Raw genomic sequence first — 23,695 nt, forward strand, 5'->3', positions numbered from 1 at the left:
GAAAAGTGTAATTTCTTCAGTGTTGTCACATAAAAAGATATAATAAAATATTTACAAAAATGTGAGGGGCTGAAGGGAGAGGGTAAACGCTTTCATTCATTGTACAAGTGTTAGAACTCGGTTGTATTCATGCCAGATAATACTGTTAACTGTCACTGCTACTTGGCATCCCCAGCAGCCATCTGGATGTAGTATATCCAGCATTAGCGGTAACTTTGATTTTTTATTTTTTTTTATTATTATTAATAGTTGCTCTTCAACAACTTCACCCCCCGTAAGGTTTTACCCCCCTTAATGACCAGGCTATTTTTTGCGATACGGCACTGTCACTTTAACAGACAATTGCGTGGTCGTGTGACGCTGTACCCAAAAAAATGATGTCCCTTTTCCCCACAAATATAGCTTTCTTTTGGTGGTATTTGATCACCTCTGCGTTGATTTTTTGCACTATAAACAAAAAACCGACCATTTTGAAAAGAAAAAAAACAAACAAATTTTTTTGCTTTCTGCTATGAAACATACCCAATAAAAAAAAAATCAAATGTATTCATAAATTTAGGCCAATATGTATTCTGCTACATATTTTTGGTAAAAAAAAAATCCCAAAAAGCGTATATTGATTGGTTTGCGCAAAAGTTATAGCGTCTACAAACTATTGGATATTTTTATGGAATTCTTATTTTTTACTAGTAAAATCTGACACTAAGTGACACTTTTTTGTGGACCAGTGACACCAATACAAATGACACTGGCTGGGAAGGGGTTATCGGGCAATCAAAGGGTTAAATGTGTGCCTAGGAGGTGCTTTCTAACTGTGGGGGAGATGCTATGACTAAAGGAAAACAGATCTGTGTTTCTGAAACACAAGATCTCCTTTTTCCCCTCTGGCAGAATGGCAGTCTGATTGTTTACATCCTCTAGAGGCGGCAGAGTGGAAAGCCAGTCCTCACTTGCAGTGGAATTAGCTAGGTAAGCTGGCAGGGGTGCAGGGCACAGCCACATCAGGATTGGTGACTGGAGCTGTTGCATTCGGTCGTCGGCAGCTGAACATCCCGATGCCCATCTTGGTATACCCTGCACTTGGCTGTAAAGTTTATAGTTTGGGCTGAGTGTAACAAGAGGTCTGCTTACTGTGGCTGAGTGCAGGGTGTGCCAAGATGGGCGTCGCAGCTTAGCATTTCAAAATAAGCTATTTTCCTAATGTCATTTATTGCTGCATTTCGGTGCCAACCACCTGTCAGTGCCATCCATCAATGCCGTCTATCAGTTCCCATCAGTCAGACTGTCACATGACATTAAAGTATCTGTATCAGTGAGTACTTGAAAAAAGTATCGGTACTTGTACTCCAGTCTTAATTGGGACAACCCTATTTAACATGCAAAGCATAGATTTAAAGAGGGATTCCACCTAAAAAAAGAAATATTAAAAGCCAGCAGCTATAAATACTACAGCTGCTGACTTTTAATAAATGGACACTCACCTGTCCCGGGTTCCAGCGATGCCAAGGCCAATCGATCTCTCGGCTGCTGCCGTCACCATTCTAGGTGAGGGAATCAGGAAGTGAAGCGAATCGGCTTCACTTCCCAGTTCCCTACTGCGCGAGTCGTGCAGCGCAATAGGAATTGTCTGCGCTGTCACTGGGACCCGTGTGTGTCCCAGCAGACAGCGCGGCAGGACAAGAAATGACATAGACTCCCACGGGATTCTATACCCGGAAGTGGGTGTAAATACCTGTCTTTGACAGGTATCTCCACCCCCCTCCTCCCTGTAAGGTGCCAATTGTGACACCGGAGGGGGGGAGGGTTCCGATCAGCGGAAGTTCCACTTTAGGGTGGAACCCTGCTTTAAACACCAGAGCAATATTCGGGAGTGTTGGCTTAATCTATTTCTTTTTGTCCTGACAGAGTGATGGTGTTCACCAAACCACCTACCTCGCCCAGCGCTACTGTAATGAAGCAATCCAAGAGATCAGCAAGCTGCAGCCGTCCCCGGAGAGAGACGCTCTTATCCACCTAACAGAAATTGTGCTCACTAGGGACAAGTGATCGGGGACAGGGACTCTTTACTGGCAGCTACCACCACCAAACAGTGCCTAATGCCAGCACATGTGTACAGCTTCCAGTGCGGGCCACCAAAAAAAAGGACTTTTAAGAAAAATCTCCAGATGTTTATTATGCCTTTCACCATGACAGTACTGTATTTTTTTTTATTAAGATTTTATCAGAGAAAGCCATATTATGTATGAACATGAGCAGTAAAGGGGAGAGTGAATTTCTGAAGATGTATTGTGCAAAGGGATAAAATCAAATCAGTTTTCAATTCCCTGCTGGATTTTTTTTTTTTTATACCTGCTCAGTTTAAAAGAACCTATCATGAAATGTATGCTTTTCTTATTGGCTTTCTAAAGATGCAACTAGCCTGGCATGTGATCACAACGAGAGGCAATAAGTATTTCTTAATTGTACATCATAGGAGAGTTAAAGCAGAGTTCCACCTAGAAATGGAACTTCCGCTGTCTGGATCCCCCCCTCTTTCCCCCCCCCCCCCCCCCCTGGTCCCAGAAGACAGCAGGCACCACTCAGAATGTGCAGCAGGGAACCAGGCTGTGAAGCTGTAAAAGGCTTTGCTTCCTGATTCCCTTACTTAAGATGCCTGGAGCCGAGGGGACGGGTCGGCTTCGGGTGAGGGCATTGCGGGCTCCCTGGACAGGTAAGTGTCCTTATTTTAAAAGTCAGCAGCTACGGTATTTGTAGCTGCTGACTTAAATTTTTAAAGCTTTTTTTTTTCCAGGCAGAACTCTGCTTTAATTGGGACTACTGGATTATACACCACCTCCAGGTGATTGGACACCGGTAAATAGCAAAGCCATTTACCGGTGTCCAATCACCTGGAGGTGGTGCATAATCCAGTAGTCCCAATTAAAGCGAGTTCTGCCTGGGGTAAAAAAAAAAATATTTCAGTCAGCGGCGGATGAAGGGGCCCTGCATGGCCCCGAAACATTGGTGATTACAGCACTTGGCATCACTGAACAGCCCGTTTTTTTCTTTGTGTGTAACATTGCGTTTGGACTGGACTGGCAGAGCGAACTGACAAAATCGCAGTATCAGCATATGTAAATTACCATGGTGGTACCAGAAGTCATGCCATTCTTCGAGAAGCAGAGATCATTTTGACTGCAGAACTGAATTTTCTGGTTGTGTCCCTGGTACAAATTTACGGTGTGGAAAATTGGCAATCAAATTTCCCAAGCTGCCAACGGCTGGATGCCAGGGAGTGGTCCTTAACCTCAGAGGTGTTTCACCAACTTTGTCTTCGATGGAGACTACCAGACATGGATGTAATGGTGTCCAGTCATGATCACAAACTGTGTCCATACATGCCCTAGTCACTGCATGGAATCTGTGCAACCTGATTTATGTTTCCCCTCCCAAACTCCTGCTTTAGAAGATAGAGAGGGAGTGCATTCAGGTGATTCTTATTGGCCAAGGAAAGCATGGTTTTTGGATATGGTCTTTCTAGACTCTGCATGGGCCATCCAGACTTCTCTCAAGATTAGTATTCCACTCTGCTTCATGGGTGCTGAAGCCAAGTTCTGTGGGCAAGGAGTCTTGTGGACTCCCTTATTCCAACTTTTCTGGGGGCCAGAAAGCCCTCTTCTTGTTGGGGTTTACCATGACATGTGGAAAGCATAGGTTGGTGCAAACAACGAAAGCTTCATCCTAGGAAACACTTTGTGGCATGGACTTTATCCTTCTTTCAGACTAGACAAGCCCTGAGCACTATAAAGACCAGATTTCTGTCTTTGCAGAGACTGATTTATTCCCACTTCTTGGTCAGAGCCCTTTTGCAAATGGTGGTGCATGTTGTCCCACCCGTACACTCCTCAATCTTGTCAGTCTTTTGGAAGCCACTCTTGAAACCTTTTCAGAATATTTCTCTCCCTCTCCTATCGCTTTTTCTTGTGAATGAGTGGTGTCAAGGGGTTTTGCCAGTGTCCACTCACCCAGTGCATAGCCCAATAATCTAAGAATTAACTCTCCTGTTATGCACTCAAAGAAAGGGATTTTACAGGCAAGTCAAAATTCTGTTTCTTTATAGTACATCACGGGACACAGAGCAGCCATAGTAATTATCATGTTAATTATATGCCGCCTATAGGGGAATGGACACTGACACACCCAAAAAACAGTAAGTCCTCCTATACAGGAAGTACCTCAGTTTTTTTGCCAGTGTCTCAAGGTGATGGTCACGGTGGATTGAAATACTATAATGAGGACAGCCCCGTTGGAGAAATCCTTGGCAGGAGCAAGGGGCTATGCAGTTGGATCCATTCAAGGTGGCAAAAGAAAGGCCAAGATAGATGGTACCTGAGCCTCAAAGAAGCAAGGTTTTTGCCTGTAATGCTCCTCGTTGGAGGGCTGGACGCTGGGAGCCAGGCCCTTGGATAGGGGGGGGGGGGGAGAATCGCCTTGTCCATACGCGCGGGTGGGTGGGTGTCTGCTCTGGTCAAAAGGCCACCGCAGGGGGCGTGGCTTCGGTGCAGCTGGCGGGCATGCACATGGCACAGGCTCAGTGGCTATAAAGTTTGTGACTGTGAAGAGTCCGGTGGCTGATGGAGGGACATAGAGCATACTGGGGCATGTAAGCTGCGGATACAGACATTTAAAGGCATACCTACTGGGCATTAAGCTGAGCAGTGATAGTGCCATTTTTTTCTGCTGCACTACAGCTCAGCAGTGGATGCACATTGTAAGTACCTCTGCATTTTGTGCTCAGGACTATGTCTTCCTGAAGGAAAGGTGGGGGGGGGGGGGGGGAAATACAGTAGGGAGAAGCGCAAGGGGGTCGCTGTCAGGCTCTAAGGAGCCTGGTCACACTTCCACAGTACTATCCTCCCCTGAAAGGTCAGAGGCAACTGGCCAGTCTGAGCCATTGAGGCTGTCGGGCACAGTGGCTACATCCAACATTTCAGCCTCCATCCGTCACTAAGGACAATTTTGCTTCAGCATTAGCTGGTTTGGAGGAAAAATAGCCAACATGATCACATCCATCTCCTAGTCTGGGAAAAACACGAAAGATCCCCTCCTCCCCCTCTTGGCCTTCCAGTATTGGAACAGGAATGGGCAGATGACGTTGAAGTGCCATTAGCTGACCGGGAAGAAGGGCAGACAGATGGCTCTTCTGAGGATTTAATCTCAGAGTAGCTCTTCTCAGCCTCACAATCCCAAAAACTGCTATTCCAATCCCTACAGAATTGGTCCGTTCTGCATACAAGTTGCCCCCATCGGAGGTGGCGGAGGCCCGCAAGTTAGCGGAGCTGCCAGGGGCCTTACGTTTTGCCGTGGATGCCCTTTAAATATTCTATTCAACAGATGTCACACTTTTTCCTCTCATCTGTGCATATGCACAGAATTCTCTGGTCGAAGCATTGTTTAGCTGAATTGCCATGCAAAAACTATTGGCAAGTTTTCCTTTTCATAGGGAACAGTTGTTTGGAGACGACTTGGATAAGTATATCCAAAAAATTTCAGGTGATAAGAGTGGGTCTTTTACCAGTTAAAAAAAAAGGAGTAGGCGTTCTTCCTTGGCACCAGGTGCTGCATCCTCCAGGCAGTTTCAACAGCCTCCCCCGTCGGGTTCAAGAGGTAAGCCTCAAGGCCAGAAGAAGCCCGGGGGGGGGGCAGAAGTGTGCAAAACAGAGTCCTAAGTTCCTCCTTATGAAGGGGCGCCCCCACTCAATTGAGTGGGGGGAAGGCTTCTGCAGTTTTCAAAAGCCTGGTGGGAAGAGATCCAAGACAACTGGGTCATCTCCACAGTATATCTAGGCTACAAGCTAGAGTTTCGGAAATTTCCACAATTTCGTTTTCTAAGAACAAATGTTCCCAGAGACCCGTTAAAAAGAAGGTCTTTATTCCAGGCATTGCATGGGTTGACGTCACAGGGTGTAATTACTGAAATTCCAACAGCGGAGCAGGGCATGGGTTTTTATTCAAATCTCTTCACACTGCAAAAACCAAATGGCAATGTCAGACCCATTCTAGATCTCAGAAATCCTTATCCATTTCTAACCATCCGCTCCTTCCGCATGGCGTTAATCCGGTCAGTTGTGTCCAGTCTGAGGGGAGGAGAATTTCCAGCATCAATGGCCATCAAAGATGTATATCTGCATGTGCCAGTTTGCCTCGCTCACCATAAATTCCTGCGATTTGAGGTGAAACAGTGCCATTTTTCAGTTTGTGGCCTTGCCCTTCGGGTTAGCCACTATCCACTCCCCTCCCCCGGGTGTTCACAAAAACTCTAGCTCAGGTATTAGCAAGATTTAGGTTCCAGGCCATATCAGTAATGGCATACCTAGACGACCTACTGCTTGTAGATCAGTTGGTTGCTCGGCCAAACCAGAGTGTGCCCAGCAAGGTCAAGTATTTGGAACACCTGGGTTGGATTCTCAACCTAGAGAAGTCAGCCTTACGGCAAGTAAGAAGGCTAGAATACTTGGGTCTGGTCCGACACAGTCCAAGAAAAAGGTCTTATTGCCTCAGATGAAGGTCAGGGCTATAAGAGATCTGGTCTGTGTGGTCAAGGGAAAGAAGGATCCCCCTATTTGCCTTTGCATGAGGTTGCTAGGGAAAAGGATGGCTTCGTTTAAAGCCATTCCCTATGCCCAATTTCATTCAGGACTGTTGCAAAACAGTATTCTGTCTGCTTGGAACAAGAGGATCCAAGCCTTGGATGACCCAATGTATCTGTCCCCAAAGATGCGCCAGTCTTAATTGGTGGTTGATAGCCAGAAATTTGCAGAAGGGGAAATCCTTCATGCTGGTAGCCTGGAAGGTAGTAACGATGGATGCCAGCCTCTTGGGCTGGGGAGTGGTTCTGGAGAAGGCCAATGTCCAGGGGAAGTGCTCGGAAACTAAAAAAAAGAAAAGCCTTGCCCATCAACATTTTAGAAATTCGGGCAGCTCGTCTGGCTCTAATATCCTGAACTTTCAGGTTGCATGGTTGTCCTGTCAGGATACAATCTAACAAGGCCACAGCTGTGGCTTACATCAGCCGCCAAGGGGGTACCAGGAGTCAAGTGGCCCAGAGGGAGGTGGCCCATATTCTGACATCGGCAGAGAAGCATGTGCCTTTTCTGTCAGCAGTGTTCATTCCGGGGGGGGGGGGGGAGAATCGGCAGGTGGACTTCTTAAGCCATCAACAATTGTCCCCGGGGGAATGGTCCCTGCCTCCCAAGGTTCTTTCAACCATATGCCAAAAGTGGGGCACCACGGACATAGATCTGTTGGCGTCCAGGTTCAACAAGAAGTTGGACAGCTTTGTGTCAAGGACAAGGGATCCGCTCACATGAGTGACAGATGCGCTAGTGACACCTTAGGATCAGGTTTCACTGGTTTATGCGTCGTCGTCCCCCCCCAGTTCAGCTGCTACCGTTTCGTCTATACTAGTAGCCCCGGCATGCCCCAGAAGATCCTGGTATGCAGAGATCATAAAGGTTGGCAGTAGGAAGACTGTGGACTCTTCCATCCTGTCCAGACTTGCTTTCACAAGGACCGGTGTTCCATCCTGCCTTACACTTGCGAAGTTTAACGGTTTGGCTATTGAAGCCCAAATTTAAAAGGAGTGGGGGGGCTATCAGGCTCAGTGGTGACTACCCTGATTATTGCAAGGAAGTCGGCTTCTAGGGCCATTTATTATAGGATCTGGAGGTTCTATATTTCCTGGTGTGAAGCCAAAAGATGGCATCCTCGAAAGTATGTCATAGGAAGAATTCTTGCCTTCCTTTTAATTGGGGGTAGAAATGAAGCTAGACTTGAGTACCATCAAAGGTCAGATCTTAGCCTTGTCAGTATTTTTTTTTTTTTCAAAGACCGCTTGCTTTGCATTCTTTGATCCGGGCCTTTATACAAGGGGTAACTCGTATACTACTATAACTAATATTACTATAACTCCGCCTATCAGGCCACCATTGTGCCCATGGGATTTGAATCTAGTTTTATCTGTCTTGCAAAGACAACCCTTTGAGCCTTAGCCCCATATTCCCTTGATCCTTTTAACAGGGAAGTTGTTTTTTTTTTTTGGTTGCAGTAACTTCGACAAGGAGAGTGTCAGAATTGGCAGCTTTTACCTATAAAGAGCCATACTTAATTAGTCATAGACAAGGTGGTGTTGCGTCCTCACCCAACCTTTCTGCCTAAGGTAGTGTACATTTTTTCACTTGAAGCAAGATGTCCCCCTCCCTTCTTTTTTCCCAGAACCTCCCTCTGGAAGAAAATTTGTTGCATTTTCTCGATGTGGTGAGAGCTGTCGGGATCTGTCTGAAGGGGACAGCTCGGCTGTGGAAGACTGATGCTTTGTTTGTGCTGCCAGAGGGGCACAGAAAAGGGCAGACAGCGGCAAAATCGACTTTAACAGTGGGTTCGTCAGGTTATAATGTAGGCTTACAGACTGAAAAGAAGGGCTCCACTTTTCAAATTAGAGCGCACTCTACCAGGGTAGTGAGCGCTTCATGGGCAGTGCGTCACCAGGCCTCTATGGTTCAGATTTGCAATACTGCAACTTGGTCATCAGTACATACATTTACTAAATTTTCCCAGGTGAATGTAAGGCAGCAGCAGGATGCCACGTTTGGGCACAGTGTACTGCAGGCAACAGTATAGGTCCTCACCTCTGACAGTGGCCTGCTTTGATATGTGTCTCCCTGGCCTAAGGGGCATTGCATTGGGACATCCCACATAGTAATTACTATGGCTGCTTGGTGTCCCGTGATGTACGATAAAGAAAGTGGATTTTACAGGTAAGCTGTATTCAAAAATCCTTTTTCTTGGAGTACATCACAGGACACATAGGTCCCTCCCCTCTTGCTGGGTTATACATTGCTTTTCAACAAAATTGAGGTACTTCCTGTATGGGAGGGGTTATATAGAGGGACTTCCTGTCTTTGGCTGTGCCAGTGTCCATTCAGCTATAGGTGGTGTATAATGCACATAGTAATTACTATGGCTGCTTTGTGTCCCATGATGTACTCCAAGAAAAGAATTTTACAGGTAAACTGTATTCAAAATCCTATTTTTTTTTTTCCAAGAGGAAACCAGCAATTGCATTATTTTTCATGACAAGTTCACTCTAAAAATAGAATTGACTTACTTTTAAAAAGCTCTGACACCAGGATCAGAATCTTTATTTTAAAAAAAAAGTATTTTGAGTCCAATGACGCATAGAAATTAGTCACATGAATGAACATACAGATACTTGTGTATCTGGGGTGGTTGTAGTACCAACAGCAGGTGCCATGTTACATTTCCATCCATATGGCAGCATCGCTTAATGATTAATAAATATAGGCTGCCCCAAAAAAAAAAAAAAAACACAAGCAGCAGGTGCTATATAATTAGTATATTCCCAGCTATATATATATATAATGTATATGTACCATTCCAAATCTGATTGGCCCAGACATCTTTCATAATTTCTAAGCTTTTTAACTGAGCGTAAGGTTGCTTGCTAATAGTGGTAAGCCAACTTGTTGACACCACTCCTGTTTAGTTACTGCCCCAACAGTGAAGGATGTAAAAGAGGGAGATGATGGCCAGGCAGCATTCCAGATACCAGGATTTTTTATTTTTTTTCCTTCTTTCTTTCTTTCTTCCCCTCCATTAAAGTTTGCTACCCCAATAGATGTTGAATTTGAAAAGCAGCACTTACTTCCTCTATGTTTTCCACTGCAGACATCCTGCTTCTAGCTGCCACTCTTGGACCCTTCCAATGGATTGAATAGTTCCCGCTCTCACCCAGCCTCACTTCCTGTGATCCAAGATGGTTAATGAAATGGCCTCTTGGGTCACAGTACTCCTAGGCTGGACAGTGCTCAATCCAGGAGGACTTGTGACATCACTGGCCTAATCTGATAATTGCAGGAAAATTTATGCAAAGGTTTTTTTTTTGTTTTTGTTTTTCTTAAAACCACCCCCTTTAATACATCAGGGGGTGGTGCTTGGGCAGCAGGAGTTTTAGGATATCATTACTGTCCACAGAGAAAATAAGTGAAGAGTACTCACAAATCACTAACGCGCAGGTTGTTAACGAGGCCTCGCAAGAGAAATCCATATATTATGTGTCTTAACCTATTGTAAAGTTTACTGCAAATGATATTCCAAAATGGCTTTCACAATTGTAAATGCTTGCACTTTATACAGCAATTGCCCTCTGTTGCCTTTCTCAATGGTAGATATTGAAATCAGCATCCCTTCGGTAAAAGGTTAAACAGATACAGTTGTGTTTATTTTTATTGAGGCAAACAAAAATAAAACTATATATTAATATTTTAAATATACACATGCACACACCCTGCAAGGCAAAATGAGCAAGTATGCATAACTTACCTGAGATGGAAGCCCCCGCAGCGACCCTCGTGGTCCTCAGACGCTGCCATCTATTCCAGATTGACTTCCGGGTATGGCTGCTCCAGCACTGTGACTGGCTGGAGCTGCGACAATGTCACTCCTGTGCATGCGCACAGGAGCCGCCGCTAACAGCACGATCGCCATAGGCAGCGGTGCCCGGTTTAGGAGATATTTCTTGCACCTACAGGTAAGTGGTCTATAAGGGTTTACAAGCACTTTAATGATCAAGGCCCCTTTCACACAGCTTACCCCCCACCTACCTCCAATACAAAAAAAAATAAAAATAAAAATGGCAGGGATCCATTCTCTACTGTGCATGTGGATAAGGGGCACAGTGAGCTTTAAACAGACAGCAGAGTCAATTTACAGATGGTCATCCATAGAGCAGATTCTGTCCACTCTTCATAAAGTAAGCGGGTACAAACCTATTACAGGTGTAGGATATTTTTTTTTTTTCATTTGTTCACAAGTAACATGCTTCTATGAAGTTGTGTGCACTGTACACACTTTAGGTCTAGCTGAATTTTTATTAAATCAGTTTGATTCACTCGATAGCGTGAGGAACTACACCATTTATACAGACCTATCATCTACCTGCTCTACAGACAGATCCCCTGCTGATCAAAACAGAAGGTGCCCGTGTGAAAGGGGCCTTAGGCTCAGTTCACGTTTAAGCGAACATGGACATAGCATGTGATTTGCATCACATACAATGTCTGTGCAATGAAAATTCGGCCATACAAACTGTATGGCTGAAATTGCATTTGCACCAAAATGGTGCAGGATTCCTTTTTTCACACCTATGCAATCCGATTCCTGCGCCATTTGACAGTTGACACCCCGAGACCAGATCGCAGAGCAATTCATTTTACGTGAACACACCCAGCAGTTCAGTGTAAACCAGTGCACGATGCAGGAACTAGCACTGAATTGCAGAGTTACCCACATCGCACCAGTGTGAACTGGGACTTATAGTTTCGAGGTGAGAGAGAAGTTGTAAAACAAAAACAGTCCTTGTGCTCCTAAATATGCCAATGCACCAAAAAAAAAAAAAAGTGTTATATATTGGTGGGCCACCAACTCACTAGTTTCAGCAATCCCCTGCAGTTCCATGCTCTACTTTAGCCAACAACATCCAGTAGTTCTGGGTATAGGCCAGCATGTGACCGCCCAAGCAACAGTGCTCAGGCCCAAAATTGTCACATGACTGAGGTGATGTCACTGGTCCTGCTATGACACTAGATATACTTTGGCCTGAGAAGCTAGGGTAACAGATACAATATACTGTACATTTGATTTTGGAAGGGGATACCGGGTAGCCACTGTAAATGTGATAGACAACCCTCTGTAAGCATCCACAAGGAAGACTGATCATCCAATCTAGCAAAGGTCCAGCTTTTGCCCATGGACAGCTTTAGAACATTAGCTGGTTACTACAGGTACTTTGAAATTCTGCTCTCAGCATCATGTTCTTGAACCTGAAAATGAAAATGAAAATTTGAAGTAACTTATAGATGTTAATTTTGCATCAAATGATTTACCTTTTGTCTTGAATTCCTCCTGAAATACGTCAATGTACTTGCTGTGCCCTGGCACTCCAGTCCTGTAGCATCACAGCTGTATATCGAAAGTCTGAATTAATCTGCCTTTGTTAGTCAGATAAGATTGAAAGATGTCAATATTGTACTGTTCTGTGCTGGAGAGGAAGACTCTACCTGCTTCTGTTTCATTTAGTAGAAATTGGCCTCTCTCGCCCTGATCACCCCTGCCACCTTCTGCTGCTTTTTAAACCTCATCCTGCTACTTTTTAAACCTCTCCCCACCCCCCTACTTTTTAAACCTCTCCCCTTCCCCCTACTTTTTAAACCTCTCCCCCACCCAACAGTCATCAGATCAAGGGACATCTTTTAAAGAAAAGACCTGCTCCTCTACAAGGATAACCGCATCCACGAAGAACACGGCATGGTCAGCCAGGAATGGGAAAAGACTAGGCATAAAAAAATCCCACAGACAACACTGATGACTAGTGCTTTGTTGTGTTTTTTGTTTTATTTTTTTCCCCTTCTATAGTTCTTAACCAATATCAGGAACTTTTGTGTAAAAGATGACCTTACACTTTAAATCAAGCCAAAATGCATAAATGCCACCACTCTCTAGAAAATACTGAGCTGTCCAACAACGCTTGTTCTCATTTGTGATGTGCAAGTACTAATTACTACAGGCAATGAATGTACACCTGTAATTCACATGGCACAATGTGTATGATCATTAAAAAGACAGACACTGTTATTTTTGAATTTTTTTTTTTTTTTTTTAACTGGTGATGAACGAATACCATTCTGAAACAAATGCTGCATTTTGATTACATAGGAGAATGGTTTATTATAAAAGACTGTACATAAATTTAACAGGTTATATACAAATGAAAAAAAATGATTTCCAATTTGAAAATAAAGAAAGATTACCATATAGGTTTTCATGTTGTATAACAAGAGCATTTCAATTAATGATGGTTTAAAATTTAGGATACAAAAAATATTTCACAGCAGAGATCTTCATGGAGTACAAAATAAGTCATATGGTCCACTATTTCTACAATACGAGTTGCCATATATAAAAAGAGAACAGCATCATTCGTGACATTTTGTTTTAACTGAATTTTTGTAAATTTTGCGTTATAATAAAATATTATGGGCTCTATTTATAAAGGTTTTCACACATTTTCCAAACAAGCCCTGTGAATCTTGGGTGAAAGTTGTGTAAATTTTATAGACCCCCCTATGTGTCAAAACCGCCATAGACCGGCAAAAGATCTGATAATAGCCAATTCCCTAAACTCCCATATCAAGGTCAGAAACAGTTTTAAGACTTTTTGCTGCAGCGTGACAAGTAAGACTCTTAAAAAAAAAAAAAAAGGTTCAGGTGGGAAGACCCATCAAACAGACGGCCCTCCAGCTGTTGCAAAAATATTAGTTCCATCGTGCCTCTGCTTGTGGAAGTCATGCTTGAAACAGTCAGCATTCCAATGCCTCATGAGACTTGCAGCTGGGAGGGCCGCCAGTTTGAGACGCCTTATCTAAATGGTATAAGAGGTGAACTGACCTTTGTGTTCTTTGCAGCCAACCTGAAAACTGCCTGAATGGAGGAATGGATTTAATTTCACCCAATCAATATTGCCTTCCAGTGTCAGAGGTATAATGCATAAACATGAGTGCTCGGCCAATAAAAAGACCTGAACCATCCAACATGAGTCTCAAGTCTACAAGCACATTCAGCTGTAAAACTCTGAACATGTACTCTATTCAGATAATATATCACAAATGCTGTTGGCAGATCTTCCACAGATATAGATATATAGGGCAACTTGACTTGTAGGCTCAGCCCTTTCATAAGGCAAAAATATACCTCTCAAGCTATCCAATGTGTTCTTACAGTCCACTTTTTAAAAAGGCAGCAAGATAGAATTTTATTTTATTTTTTTTCCCTTTAGGTGACAAAAAGTAGGAAATATAATAAGGCAATGTGCAAAGTTCATTAGCCCAAAGCAACAAATCAAACAGCTATGACAACAACCAAGTGAAAATCAATTGGCTGCTATGGGTTATTGCAGAGTCGTTACTTTTTGCACTCCTTATAATCTTCACTTGATCCTGCCACCACAAACCCATGATGGCTGCAATAGCCAAACTGCTCTTTAAAAGTAAAACTCCAAAACGTTTTATCTTTTCAGTTTTGAATAGAGTATGAGATGATTAGAACATTTTAGGATTTTGCAACCATCCTTTTTCCTGTGGGGAGTCAGTTGTCACCCAACAGCCGCTGGAGAAAGTTCTAGAAACTCTGGTGTTTTATTGTAATCTGCTTCCCAGTTGGACAGAAATTGGAAACCTCCACCATGAGGACTCAGACAGCAGCAGAAAAAATAATAATTTAGGGCTACACTTTAAAACACCATGTCTAATGTATCCTGCCAACAACCAATAATATCTAGTAGATCACCTGCACCAAGTGAGTTTACTTCCTTATCACAAGCACTATGCACAGAGGTGCTAGGACTCAAAACCTACAGCTGCATACATACATACTATCGTGCAGCTCTTCCAACCCATTTATAAAAGCAAAGGCACATACCCAATACTCCTGGGGGTGGGGAGGGCACATGCAATTCACAACCCTCCATCCCATGTGAAAATGCTATTGCTTGGCTGCTAAAGGCCCAGCACTGTCACCTGGGGGCAGATGAGATGTTTGTAACCCCGTGCAAGCTCCAAATTGCAGCTTACCCAAGGTTTTTCCTTTATGCTCATTGGGTGAAAAGGAGCAAAAGGAAGATCAGTATCTAAAGCTGAAGCAGAATATAGAACAGATGTTAGTGTATCCTACTTCCTCTGTGCAAGCATGGCGGGTCTAAACTTTTTTAATGGGTTCAGTGCAAAATAAATAAATCTGAATTTAGGTTCCAATTATGGTTTCTCCACAAGTAAAAAAATCAAACAGAGTGGCCTAAATCAGCAAATAATTGCCTGTTGATTGTTTTTGGAATATGGCTCCAGCAGAAAACTGGTACATAGATAGACTGCTATTGGTCTGAGACTGCAGAGTGGGGGTGTCCTAATGTATCAGTGAAAGGTGCTCACACAGGGGTTCATTTACTAAAACTGGAGAGCAAAACCTGGTGCAGCTGTTCTTCAGCCGCTTCCATTTTTTTTTTTTAAAGCTTAATCCAGCAAGCTGAATAAAGAAGCTGAATGCACAGCTGCACCAGATTTTGTGCTGCGTTCACATGTGTGGCTGCGATTTTCAGTTCAGCGTCCAATGCGTTTCTGTTGACTGTTTTAGGTGCTATTCAGGTGCAACATTTTGCCTGAATTTTCACCTGAACCGGACCCAAAAACACACAAGACCCTTTATGAAACTGCACCGTGGCCACCCCGGACATGTGCTCCTTTGAGAGACGGTCAACAATCACGTCATGAGAATTGGATGCGGTTTAAAACCACATCCAGTTCGCATGTACGTGAACCTGGCCTCAATCAACCCCACAGTGACAGGAGAGGTCCTTAGCTGCAGCCTAGCTAATACCCATCTAGATGCAGTATAAAATCAACAGCGGTAATTGTGGTGACAGGATCATTTTAACAAGCAGTAACTATCACTCACACCATGGTCATAGACTGCATATAAAAAACATCCGTGAAGCTTTGAGATTATATATTTTTTTTTTTTTCCCTAACTTTGTTTAACTAATCCCACCATCTATAAATCAGAAATATTTTCTGTTAAATAACTCAGTGAAAACCAAACATTGACAGTAATGACATGATTTATAAATCGTGCTAAACATGATTCTGCAATTATATAAAAAGCATTTCCAAAAGGCCTAAGAAGAAGAGCGGCGTGTAATACTTTATGGGTACAGCAATATACAGTCAGAGAGCGTATTCATAAACTTGCAGTGTAACACTTCAGTGCAAACATTACTCGTCCAATCAGTGAAGCCTTGTGGTGTGTGCAGCTTGACTACACCCAAAGCTTGTAATAGGTTTTAAGTCAGCTTTAAAGTGACCTTACGTAATCAGTTGGTCCCTTATCTTCTCCCTTTCAAAATGAGCAGTGGCATTCGACTATTGAATCACAGGTCTTATGCAAAGCATTGCTACTATACGAATGGCCCTGTGAGATCTTGGCACTGCCAGCTTCCTTCGATGCAACATTGGTTGGAAATCTTTTGGAATGTTAAAAATAAGCATAATGTTAGGCTTAAGAGACACCCATAATCCGTATACATAAATATGAAAAAAAAAAAAGGAAAAGCAATTACGCTAAAAGGATTCACGTTCTGGCTGCAACACAAAACAATATTACCAGCTCTAATGTGATATACATAGTTCGAACTGCACTACTAAACAGTACTTTTGACTGTAATTCTGGTAAATTTGGCACTTTCCTTTGCTCTCTGCTACCTTTAAAGTTTTTAAAAAGCTTTGGATGTAAAGTTGGCCAAGTCAACAGTCGCCACATTCATGTTTACCCAGTTGAAGGTCAAGAAGGCCATGCCAGTTCCACCAATGGAATAGGAGGTCAAGCTACATCCAACAAAAAGGAGTCACAACCATGCAAGGAGAGCAGATAAGTTGTTCAAGTGGTGTTGAAGCAATGCCAACTCAGTAAATGGAATCTAGCATCGTATATAGAAGTGATGGCAAACCTTGGTACCCCAGATGTTTTGGAACTACATTTCCCATGAATCTACAGTGCATGAGCATCATGGGAAACGTAGTTCCAAAACATCTGGGGTGTCAAGGTTCACCATTACTGGTATACCAAGACCTTTTTTGTGCGCTGTAAATATTGAAGGCAGGGATTTTTTTGTTCTACATTTTCTTACATGTACATTCCCGCACCTTACAACACAATTATAGTTCCCCACCACAGTATGGATTGCTGGTCCTTTTCATTCTAAGAAAACTGGTAGGACAGCAATGACCCTTACTGGAAACAAAAGATGGAGACAATAAAAATAAAAAAAATAAATAAAAAAGTCAACCTATTAGCCATTTCTTGGGTAATGATCTTCTACAATCAGTTTTGTGCCATGTCACCTATAAGTGGTTTTGACCATTAAGTATTAGCCATGCCGCTCTCATGACAGCATAGATGCTGATATTACAGAATTTAACTGATTAAGTACAAAATCGATTCATGTTAAAGGTTGTAAAAGGTGCAATAGTTTATACAGTTAAAACATCCACTCAAATTTAAGTCATGCAGTGAAATCAGCTCCGTTGCTGATCATGGAGTACGAATACAGTTTATTGGAAACAGAATAAGATCACATACTTTCCAAATACAAAAAAAATATATATATTATATATGTTTTCTGGAAGTGTCTCCTCTCCCTGTACTATTTTCCAGAAGGATTGTGCCTTTAAAACACTTTATGTCCATCTTTTGGCTCTGTACCACGGGAAACCTTGCAAAGACTAATGACCGCTTTAATGGAGAAATAACTTTGGTGCTTCTGTACTGAAAGACGGGGAAATTCACGATGGCCGTCTTAAGGAGGTGAAGCAGTATGAAAATATACAGATCACAACCATTTTTGTCTCACAAATGGGACACTTAAGACTCAACAACTCATGAAGACTTGATAATTACAATTGGAAGCATTGTGGGGTTGAAAAAGACAAAAAAAAAAAAAACACAAACAATAAAACCGTACATTTTTTTTTCTGAACGCATGCCTTAAAATCAAATATTTTAATATTAAGAATGAACAGTTGCCCAATAAAAAATATGACCAGCAGTTATCACTCAAGTCCAAATGTTAAATGGTATTCTAACGTAGTGTTAGTTTTTCATGCGGCGCGGAAAATATACTTTAGGTCTCAAGTAAAACATACGCATGTGGCTCAAAAATGATGATTTTGATATTATACTACACCCTATGGTCCATTGGACTATTCACACTGGTCAGAGGATTAAAAAAAATATATATTCAAAGAAAAAAAAAAATGTTGCAGACGTGGAGAGAAGCATAAACTGGTGCCAGGTTTTGTGAGGTCTACAAACCAAATTCATCTCGAGGCTTATGGGTAGACGTTTTCCCAGAACACAGCTTTATTAGGTCTAAAAACCCTTTAGAGTTAATAGGAAGAAAAGAAAAAGAAAAAAAAAACAAAACTGTAAAAGCCACCGTTTATATGTACGAAGATGTTACTCCTTACACTTAAGTTTAAAATCAGATTAGACTTGGTACTGAAGATTAAGAACTTTTTTTTTTTTTTTTATGTTAATCGGCATAGTGCATAATTGACTCCACGTAATTTCCTGGGAAGAGGCCTGTGACTCCGTTGGATACCCCTTCATACCAGCCATCATCATTTTTCTTGATGACGTAAATGATTGCTCCCTCCATGAAAGATAGCTCATCCTCTTTGTCCTTTGCGTAGTCATAGATTGCAACAACTAAAAAAGTTGGGGGGAAACAAAAAAAAAAGTCCATAATTAGAAGGATGCAGTAGACGGGAATTATGCAGAGCATCAAAAATATCATCAATGTTAATCAGCAAGGAACCTACGGCGAGCAGCGTTAAGCACTTAGGGCACCACAACAGAATATCAAGACTGTGGGCCAGCCTAATGCACAGCTATAGATGGTTGAAAAAAATAAAAATAAAAAAAGCTATGTAATATATGTGGATTCCTAAGTATTTAAAAGCTTGAAGAGAAACTTCTCAATTATAGGAATTAGTAGCAATCAATCACCAGTCCTAATTTTTTTTTCTTCATACAAATGCAGGTTTTTTTCAAGTGTTTTCGGTTACTCATTTGTATGCTCTTCCCCATGGGTTTCACTCCCAATTCAGGACTACCAGACAAATTGTCTCAGATTAACAATATTAAAGCTTACCGTATGCATTAAGGTAAAAAAATGCTCCACTAGCCTAGCTAGCTTCCCCTGCACCTAAACACTTACCCAGCTCCTCACTGATCCAGCGTTGTCCCAGCTGTAGCGCCGCTCCTCCACTTCCTGGTCTCATAGGAGACACAGCAAGAGCCATAGGCTCTTGGAGGGAGTGGGAAAGGTAAAATTTTGTGCAGCGCTGACAGAGACAGATCTACACACGCATACTAATATATACTGTGCAATAACCAAAAAAAAAGTGATGTGAAATTCACACCCGAACTAAAGCACATGTGCCATCATGTAAAGAATAAAAAAAAAAAAAAAAATCTTTATTGATAATTGGAAAAAAAGGACCAACCAGGCCACAACAAGTACACAATCAAAGCGACCACAGTGCAGGCACAGGCAATAACCATACAGAAAGAAAAAAAATCCACAGAATACAACTTCAGCATGGGTATTCCCTGGTACCTACATTCTACAACCAGTTGCCATGGCTCGGCGGGGCTTCCCCCCATTTTTTAAGATATGTGAAGAACAGTAGGAGCTCGAGTAGAGCCCTGGAGTGCTAAGAGAAGCAAGACTAGAAAAAGAAAGTAGGAAGCGGGGAAAATAGGAGGGTAGGAGAAAGAGGATCTAGGGGAGGACAGGGGGAGAGGGGGAACTCACAAACATGGGTGTCTAGTTACCATACGGGTAAAGCAGAGCATCCGTACAGTTTTTCATGATACTAATTTGCTTCACGGTGGGTGACCTAGGGGCTCTCTGAGGGCCTGCCCCTCTTGTAAATATTAAAACATATTCCAAAGCTGCCATGTCTTGGAGTATAGCTCCTGTCTATGTTGACTCGTCAGGACAAGGTCTTCCATCTTATTAATGTCTTCCACTTTCCTAATCTAAGTATCTAGAGTGGGCGGGAGCGGGGACTTCCAAGCAAGGGGGATACATGCCTTCGCTGCGTCCACCAAGTGCCTTATCTAGGATTTTTTATAGGAACGTGTGGGTATGTCGGTTACGTGGAGTAGGAAGAATGCCGGGTCATTGGGGATTACATGATCAGTGAAACTCTGAAGTCGGGGGCAGGACCAAAAAATATGTAACAGAGTTCCTCTTTGCTCCCAGCAGCACCAGCACACATCTGCTACCGCTGGGAAGAATTTTCTCAGCACCGCCGGGGTTCTGTACCAGCGTGTGAGGAGTTTGTAATTCGTCTCCTGTATTTTGGTACAGATAGATGATTTGTGTGTCAACAGCACAATTTTCGGCTTCTGATGATCGGTGAATTTGCAGTTCAGTTCCCTTTCCCATTTGGTGAGACTCGGAAGCTGGTAGCCTTCCGGCGGCGCATTCAATATCGTGTAAGTCAAGGATAAGGTACGAGCCACAGTCCCCGTCCCTGAGCATAAGTCGTCCATGGTCGTGCGGGGCGGATTCACGACGCTAGGTGGCGTCAGGATGTCTAGAAAGTGACGCAAATGTGCCGCTCTCAAAAAAATTGGCCAATCGGGTCTGTCAGTTCCGCAGTCCTTCTCCACCGTCCCCGCAACGCTAAAATGTGAGGCCATGGATATCCCCGATTCCTTCAGGGTACAGAATGTTATGTCAGATGTGCCCGGAGGAAAACGGGGGCTGTACAAAAGTGGGCGGAGTGGCGAGTTACGCGTGAATAAGGGGGCCTGGGACGCCAACTGCGCACATATTCTAACAGTGTTCGCTATGAGCGGATGGCGCTTGAGGGCCGGCGGCACATCATCGTAGCACCATGGTATAACTCTCAAAAGAATCTCGCTTTGGGCTTGCTCTATTTGCGTCCAAAGCTTAACCGTCTCGTGTCGGCACCAATCAATGAGTCTGCCTAGTTGTGCCGCTTTGTAATATGTGTGCACATCCAGCATCGCCAGACCCCCATATCGTTTTGGCAATGATAGTATCTTCCTATGTAGTCTGGGTTTTTTCCCAGCCCAAAGGAAGGATATAAATGCAGAGCGTATTTGTGTAAAGTAGGACAACGGAATTTGTATTGGGAGAGCTTAGAGAAGGTAGAGGAATTTAGGGAGTATCATCATTTTCAGAATGTTACAGTGGCCAAACCAAGAGTGTAGGCCGGCGTTCCATTGGTTCAGCAGGGCTCGGACTCTACGAAGTAGGGGCGGGAAGTTAAGCTGAAAGAGCTGGGATAGTTTCGAGGGGATATAGGTGCCCAAGTACTTCAGGGCAACATCTGTCCATTTCAGATTAAAACGGGTTTGTAGGTTCGCCAGCTGTGGTGTAGGTATTCCTATGCCCATGGCTTCTGATTTACTGAAGTTTATATGGAAATTGGAGAGTTTGCCATAAGTTTCGAATTCACATAGTAAATTAGGGAGTGAGGGATGGGTCGGCAAGTGTAAACATCAAATCATCCGTGTATGCATAAACTTTATATTGTGTACCTGCAATTTCAATCCCGACAATATCTGGGCTCCTCCTGATATGGCAGAGAAACAGCTCCAGAGTCAGAGCAAACAACAGGGGGGAGAGTGGGCACCCCTGCCTGGTCCCATTGGTGATCTCAAATGAGTCCGATAGAATGCAGTTTGCTCGAACCCTGGCTGTCGGGTTGGAATACATCGCAGAGATCCAGTGCATCATCCTGCCACCCAGCCCTATATACTCCAGTGTGGAGAACATAAATTGCCAGCTCACTCGGCCGAACGCCTTTTCAGCGTCCGTCCCGAGGAGCACGCACAGAATGCGTTTATCATTCGCCACGTGCAGCAGGTTCAGGACTTTGATAGTGTTGTCCCTGGTTTCTCTGGTCGGTGCGAAACCAACTTGATCTAAGTGGATCAGATATGGCAAATGTTGTTGGAGTCTAGTGGCTAAGATTTTTGTAAATAGTTTCAAGTCCGTATTTAGTAAGGAGATGGGGTAGTTGCTCCCACACTGTGATGGGTCCTTACCTTCTTTCGGTATAACAGATATCTGGGTCTCTACTGTGGAGTCATGGAAGTGTGATCCCGTGCTCAGGACATTAAAAAGATTAACCAGGTGGGTACCTAAAGAAGGGAGAAGGGTCTTATGTGTTAGTGAGTCCGTCCGGGCCTGGCACCTTCCCTGATTTGGTGGTGCCTAGCGCCGACTGGAGTTCCAGCAATGTGATTGGTTCTTCCAGCATCTCTACAACTTCGGCCGGTAAAGTTAGCATAAGTGAGGTGGCAATGTATCGAGATGCAACATTTGGGGGAGGCGGTGGCGTGTGTAGATTATAGAGGGAGTCATAGAATGTTCTAAACTCTTGCGAGATTTGTTGGGGCAGGGAGGTCTTCTGACCCCCTGCAGAAGTTAAATATGGTATATAGGAGGCTAAGTTTTGTTCTTTTAGGGTCCGAGCTAAGATTTTCCCACATTTATCGCCCGATTCGTAAGTTTTTTTCCGGCAGATTTGAATCATTGCCCTGGCCTTAAAATGAAGCAGGTCAGTGAGCTGTCTGCGAGCATCATCTAGTCTAAGTGCGCAGAAGGGGCGTGTTTGTGGCGCAATTCAAGAGTTTGCACTTTATTCAGCAACGTCGTCAATTGTGCTGTCCTCTGTTTGTGCAGTCTAGAACCATGTTTAATAAGTACTCTGCGGATCATGGCCTTGTGTGCCTCCCATACCATCCCGGGGTCACTCTCGGTATTCGAATTAGCCTGGAAATAGTAGTCCATTTCCCTAATTACATCCGCGAGGATCTCTGGATCCTTTAGTAGACTGTCATTCAGTCGCCAGGGCGGTCTCTGTGTTTTATGTATGTCCGCAACGGCGTATCTTAGGGTTATCGGGGCGTGATCCGACCAAGTAATCGTCCCTATCGTGGTGTCTTTTACTGCATGTAAGTGTCTATGGGGGATTAGGGGGGATTAGGAAAAAATCTATGCGCGAGTATGTTTGATGCGGTCTGGAGTAAAAAGTGTAGTTCCTTTCCCCGGATGAAGAAGTCGCCACGTGTCAATAAGTTGTGCTGCATGTAAGGACGCAGAAATACGTTTGCGCATCTCTCGAGAGGCAGAAGAGAGACCCGTAAGGGGTACGTTAAGGTCTCCTCCCACTATGAGCTGACCCTCCGTGTACTGTGTAAGGTGTGCTAGCCTACCTTTGAGGAAGGTAGCCTGATGGTCGTTTGGGGCGTAAATGTTCGCCAGTGTCACCAACGCCTCGCCTACCTTCCCTTTCAAAAACAAATACCGCCCTTCCTTGTCAGATTGTATGTCTATATACGTCCATGGCACTTTAGCCGATATCAGGATAGAGACACCTCTTCACTTAGCCTCAGTGTACATGGAGTGGTAGACCGTGGGATAGAATCTATTCTTGAGGAGTGGTAGAGAGTTAGCTCTAAAATGGGTCTCCTGCAGAAATACAATGTCTGCCTTCATACGTCTCATATCATGGAGTAACATCCGTCTCTTCTCCGGGATGTTCCCTTTGTGTTTAATGAGACCACATTGAATTCAGCCATGTTCGTGAGTTTTGGGGGGGGGGGGGGGGGGGGTAAGGTAGGCCTAAGCCTAAGGGGGGGGGGGGGAGAGTGGGTAAGTAAGAGGAAAGTCAGCAGGTAGGTCTTTTGACCGGCCAGGAAAAAAGAGAAGTATGGAAAAAAGAGTTAGGGCATTGTCACAAGAAAGAACAGCGCCAAAGAATGGCTAATTTTGCTGAACACAGCTAAAGCGCCCCCCAGTGAGTCACCGGGAATTGAGAGCAGTGCTAGGTGGGGTAGCGGTTGGACAGGGCCGAGAAGTCCCCCGGTCCCACCCCCCACCCCCGGCAATCAGGTATGTGATAGTATCCCATATTGGCAAGTACATCGAATTACTCATTGGAAACAGTAGAAGACATGTAACAATATGTTGGCTACCAGTAAA

General features: G+C 43.6%; 2 protein-coding genes across 18 annotated transcripts in view; one reads left to right on the forward strand and one right to left on the reverse strand.

Annotated features, from left to right (window-relative positions):
* The window catches only part of PDSS1 (decaprenyl diphosphate synthase subunit 1), a 49,572-nt gene extending 47,252 nt beyond the window's left edge, over positions 1-2,320 (forward strand). For all 4 annotated transcript variants that reach the window (XM_077491017.1, XM_077491018.1, XM_077491020.1 and 1 more), the window contains one exon: positions 1,906-2,320. In XM_077491017.1, coding sequence (XP_077347143.1) covers positions 1,906-2,046 — 141 coding nt within the window. In that variant the 3' untranslated portion in view covers positions 2,047-2,320. The remainder of the gene's footprint in view (positions 1-1,905) is intronic.
* A 13,386-nt stretch (positions 2,321-15,706) lies between these two features.
* Positions 15,707-23,695, reverse strand: part of ABI1 (abl interactor 1) — a 137,175-nt gene continuing 129,186 nt past the window's right edge. For all 14 annotated transcript variants that reach the window (XM_077491005.1, XM_077491007.1, XM_077491006.1 and 11 more), the window contains one exon: positions 15,707-18,369. In XM_077491005.1, coding sequence (XP_077347131.1) covers positions 18,194-18,369 — 176 coding nt within the window. In that variant the 3' untranslated portion in view covers positions 15,707-18,193. The remainder of the gene's footprint in view (positions 18,370-23,695) is intronic.

This window comes from Lithobates pipiens, unplaced genomic scaffold (assembly GCF_037356315.1).
Source record: "Lithobates pipiens isolate NorthernLeopardFrog02 unplaced genomic scaffold, aLitPip1_a1.2 Scaffold_19, whole genome shotgun sequence".
In the NCBI taxonomy this organism is placed as follows: domain Eukaryota; kingdom Metazoa; phylum Chordata; class Amphibia; order Anura; family Ranidae; genus Lithobates; species Lithobates pipiens.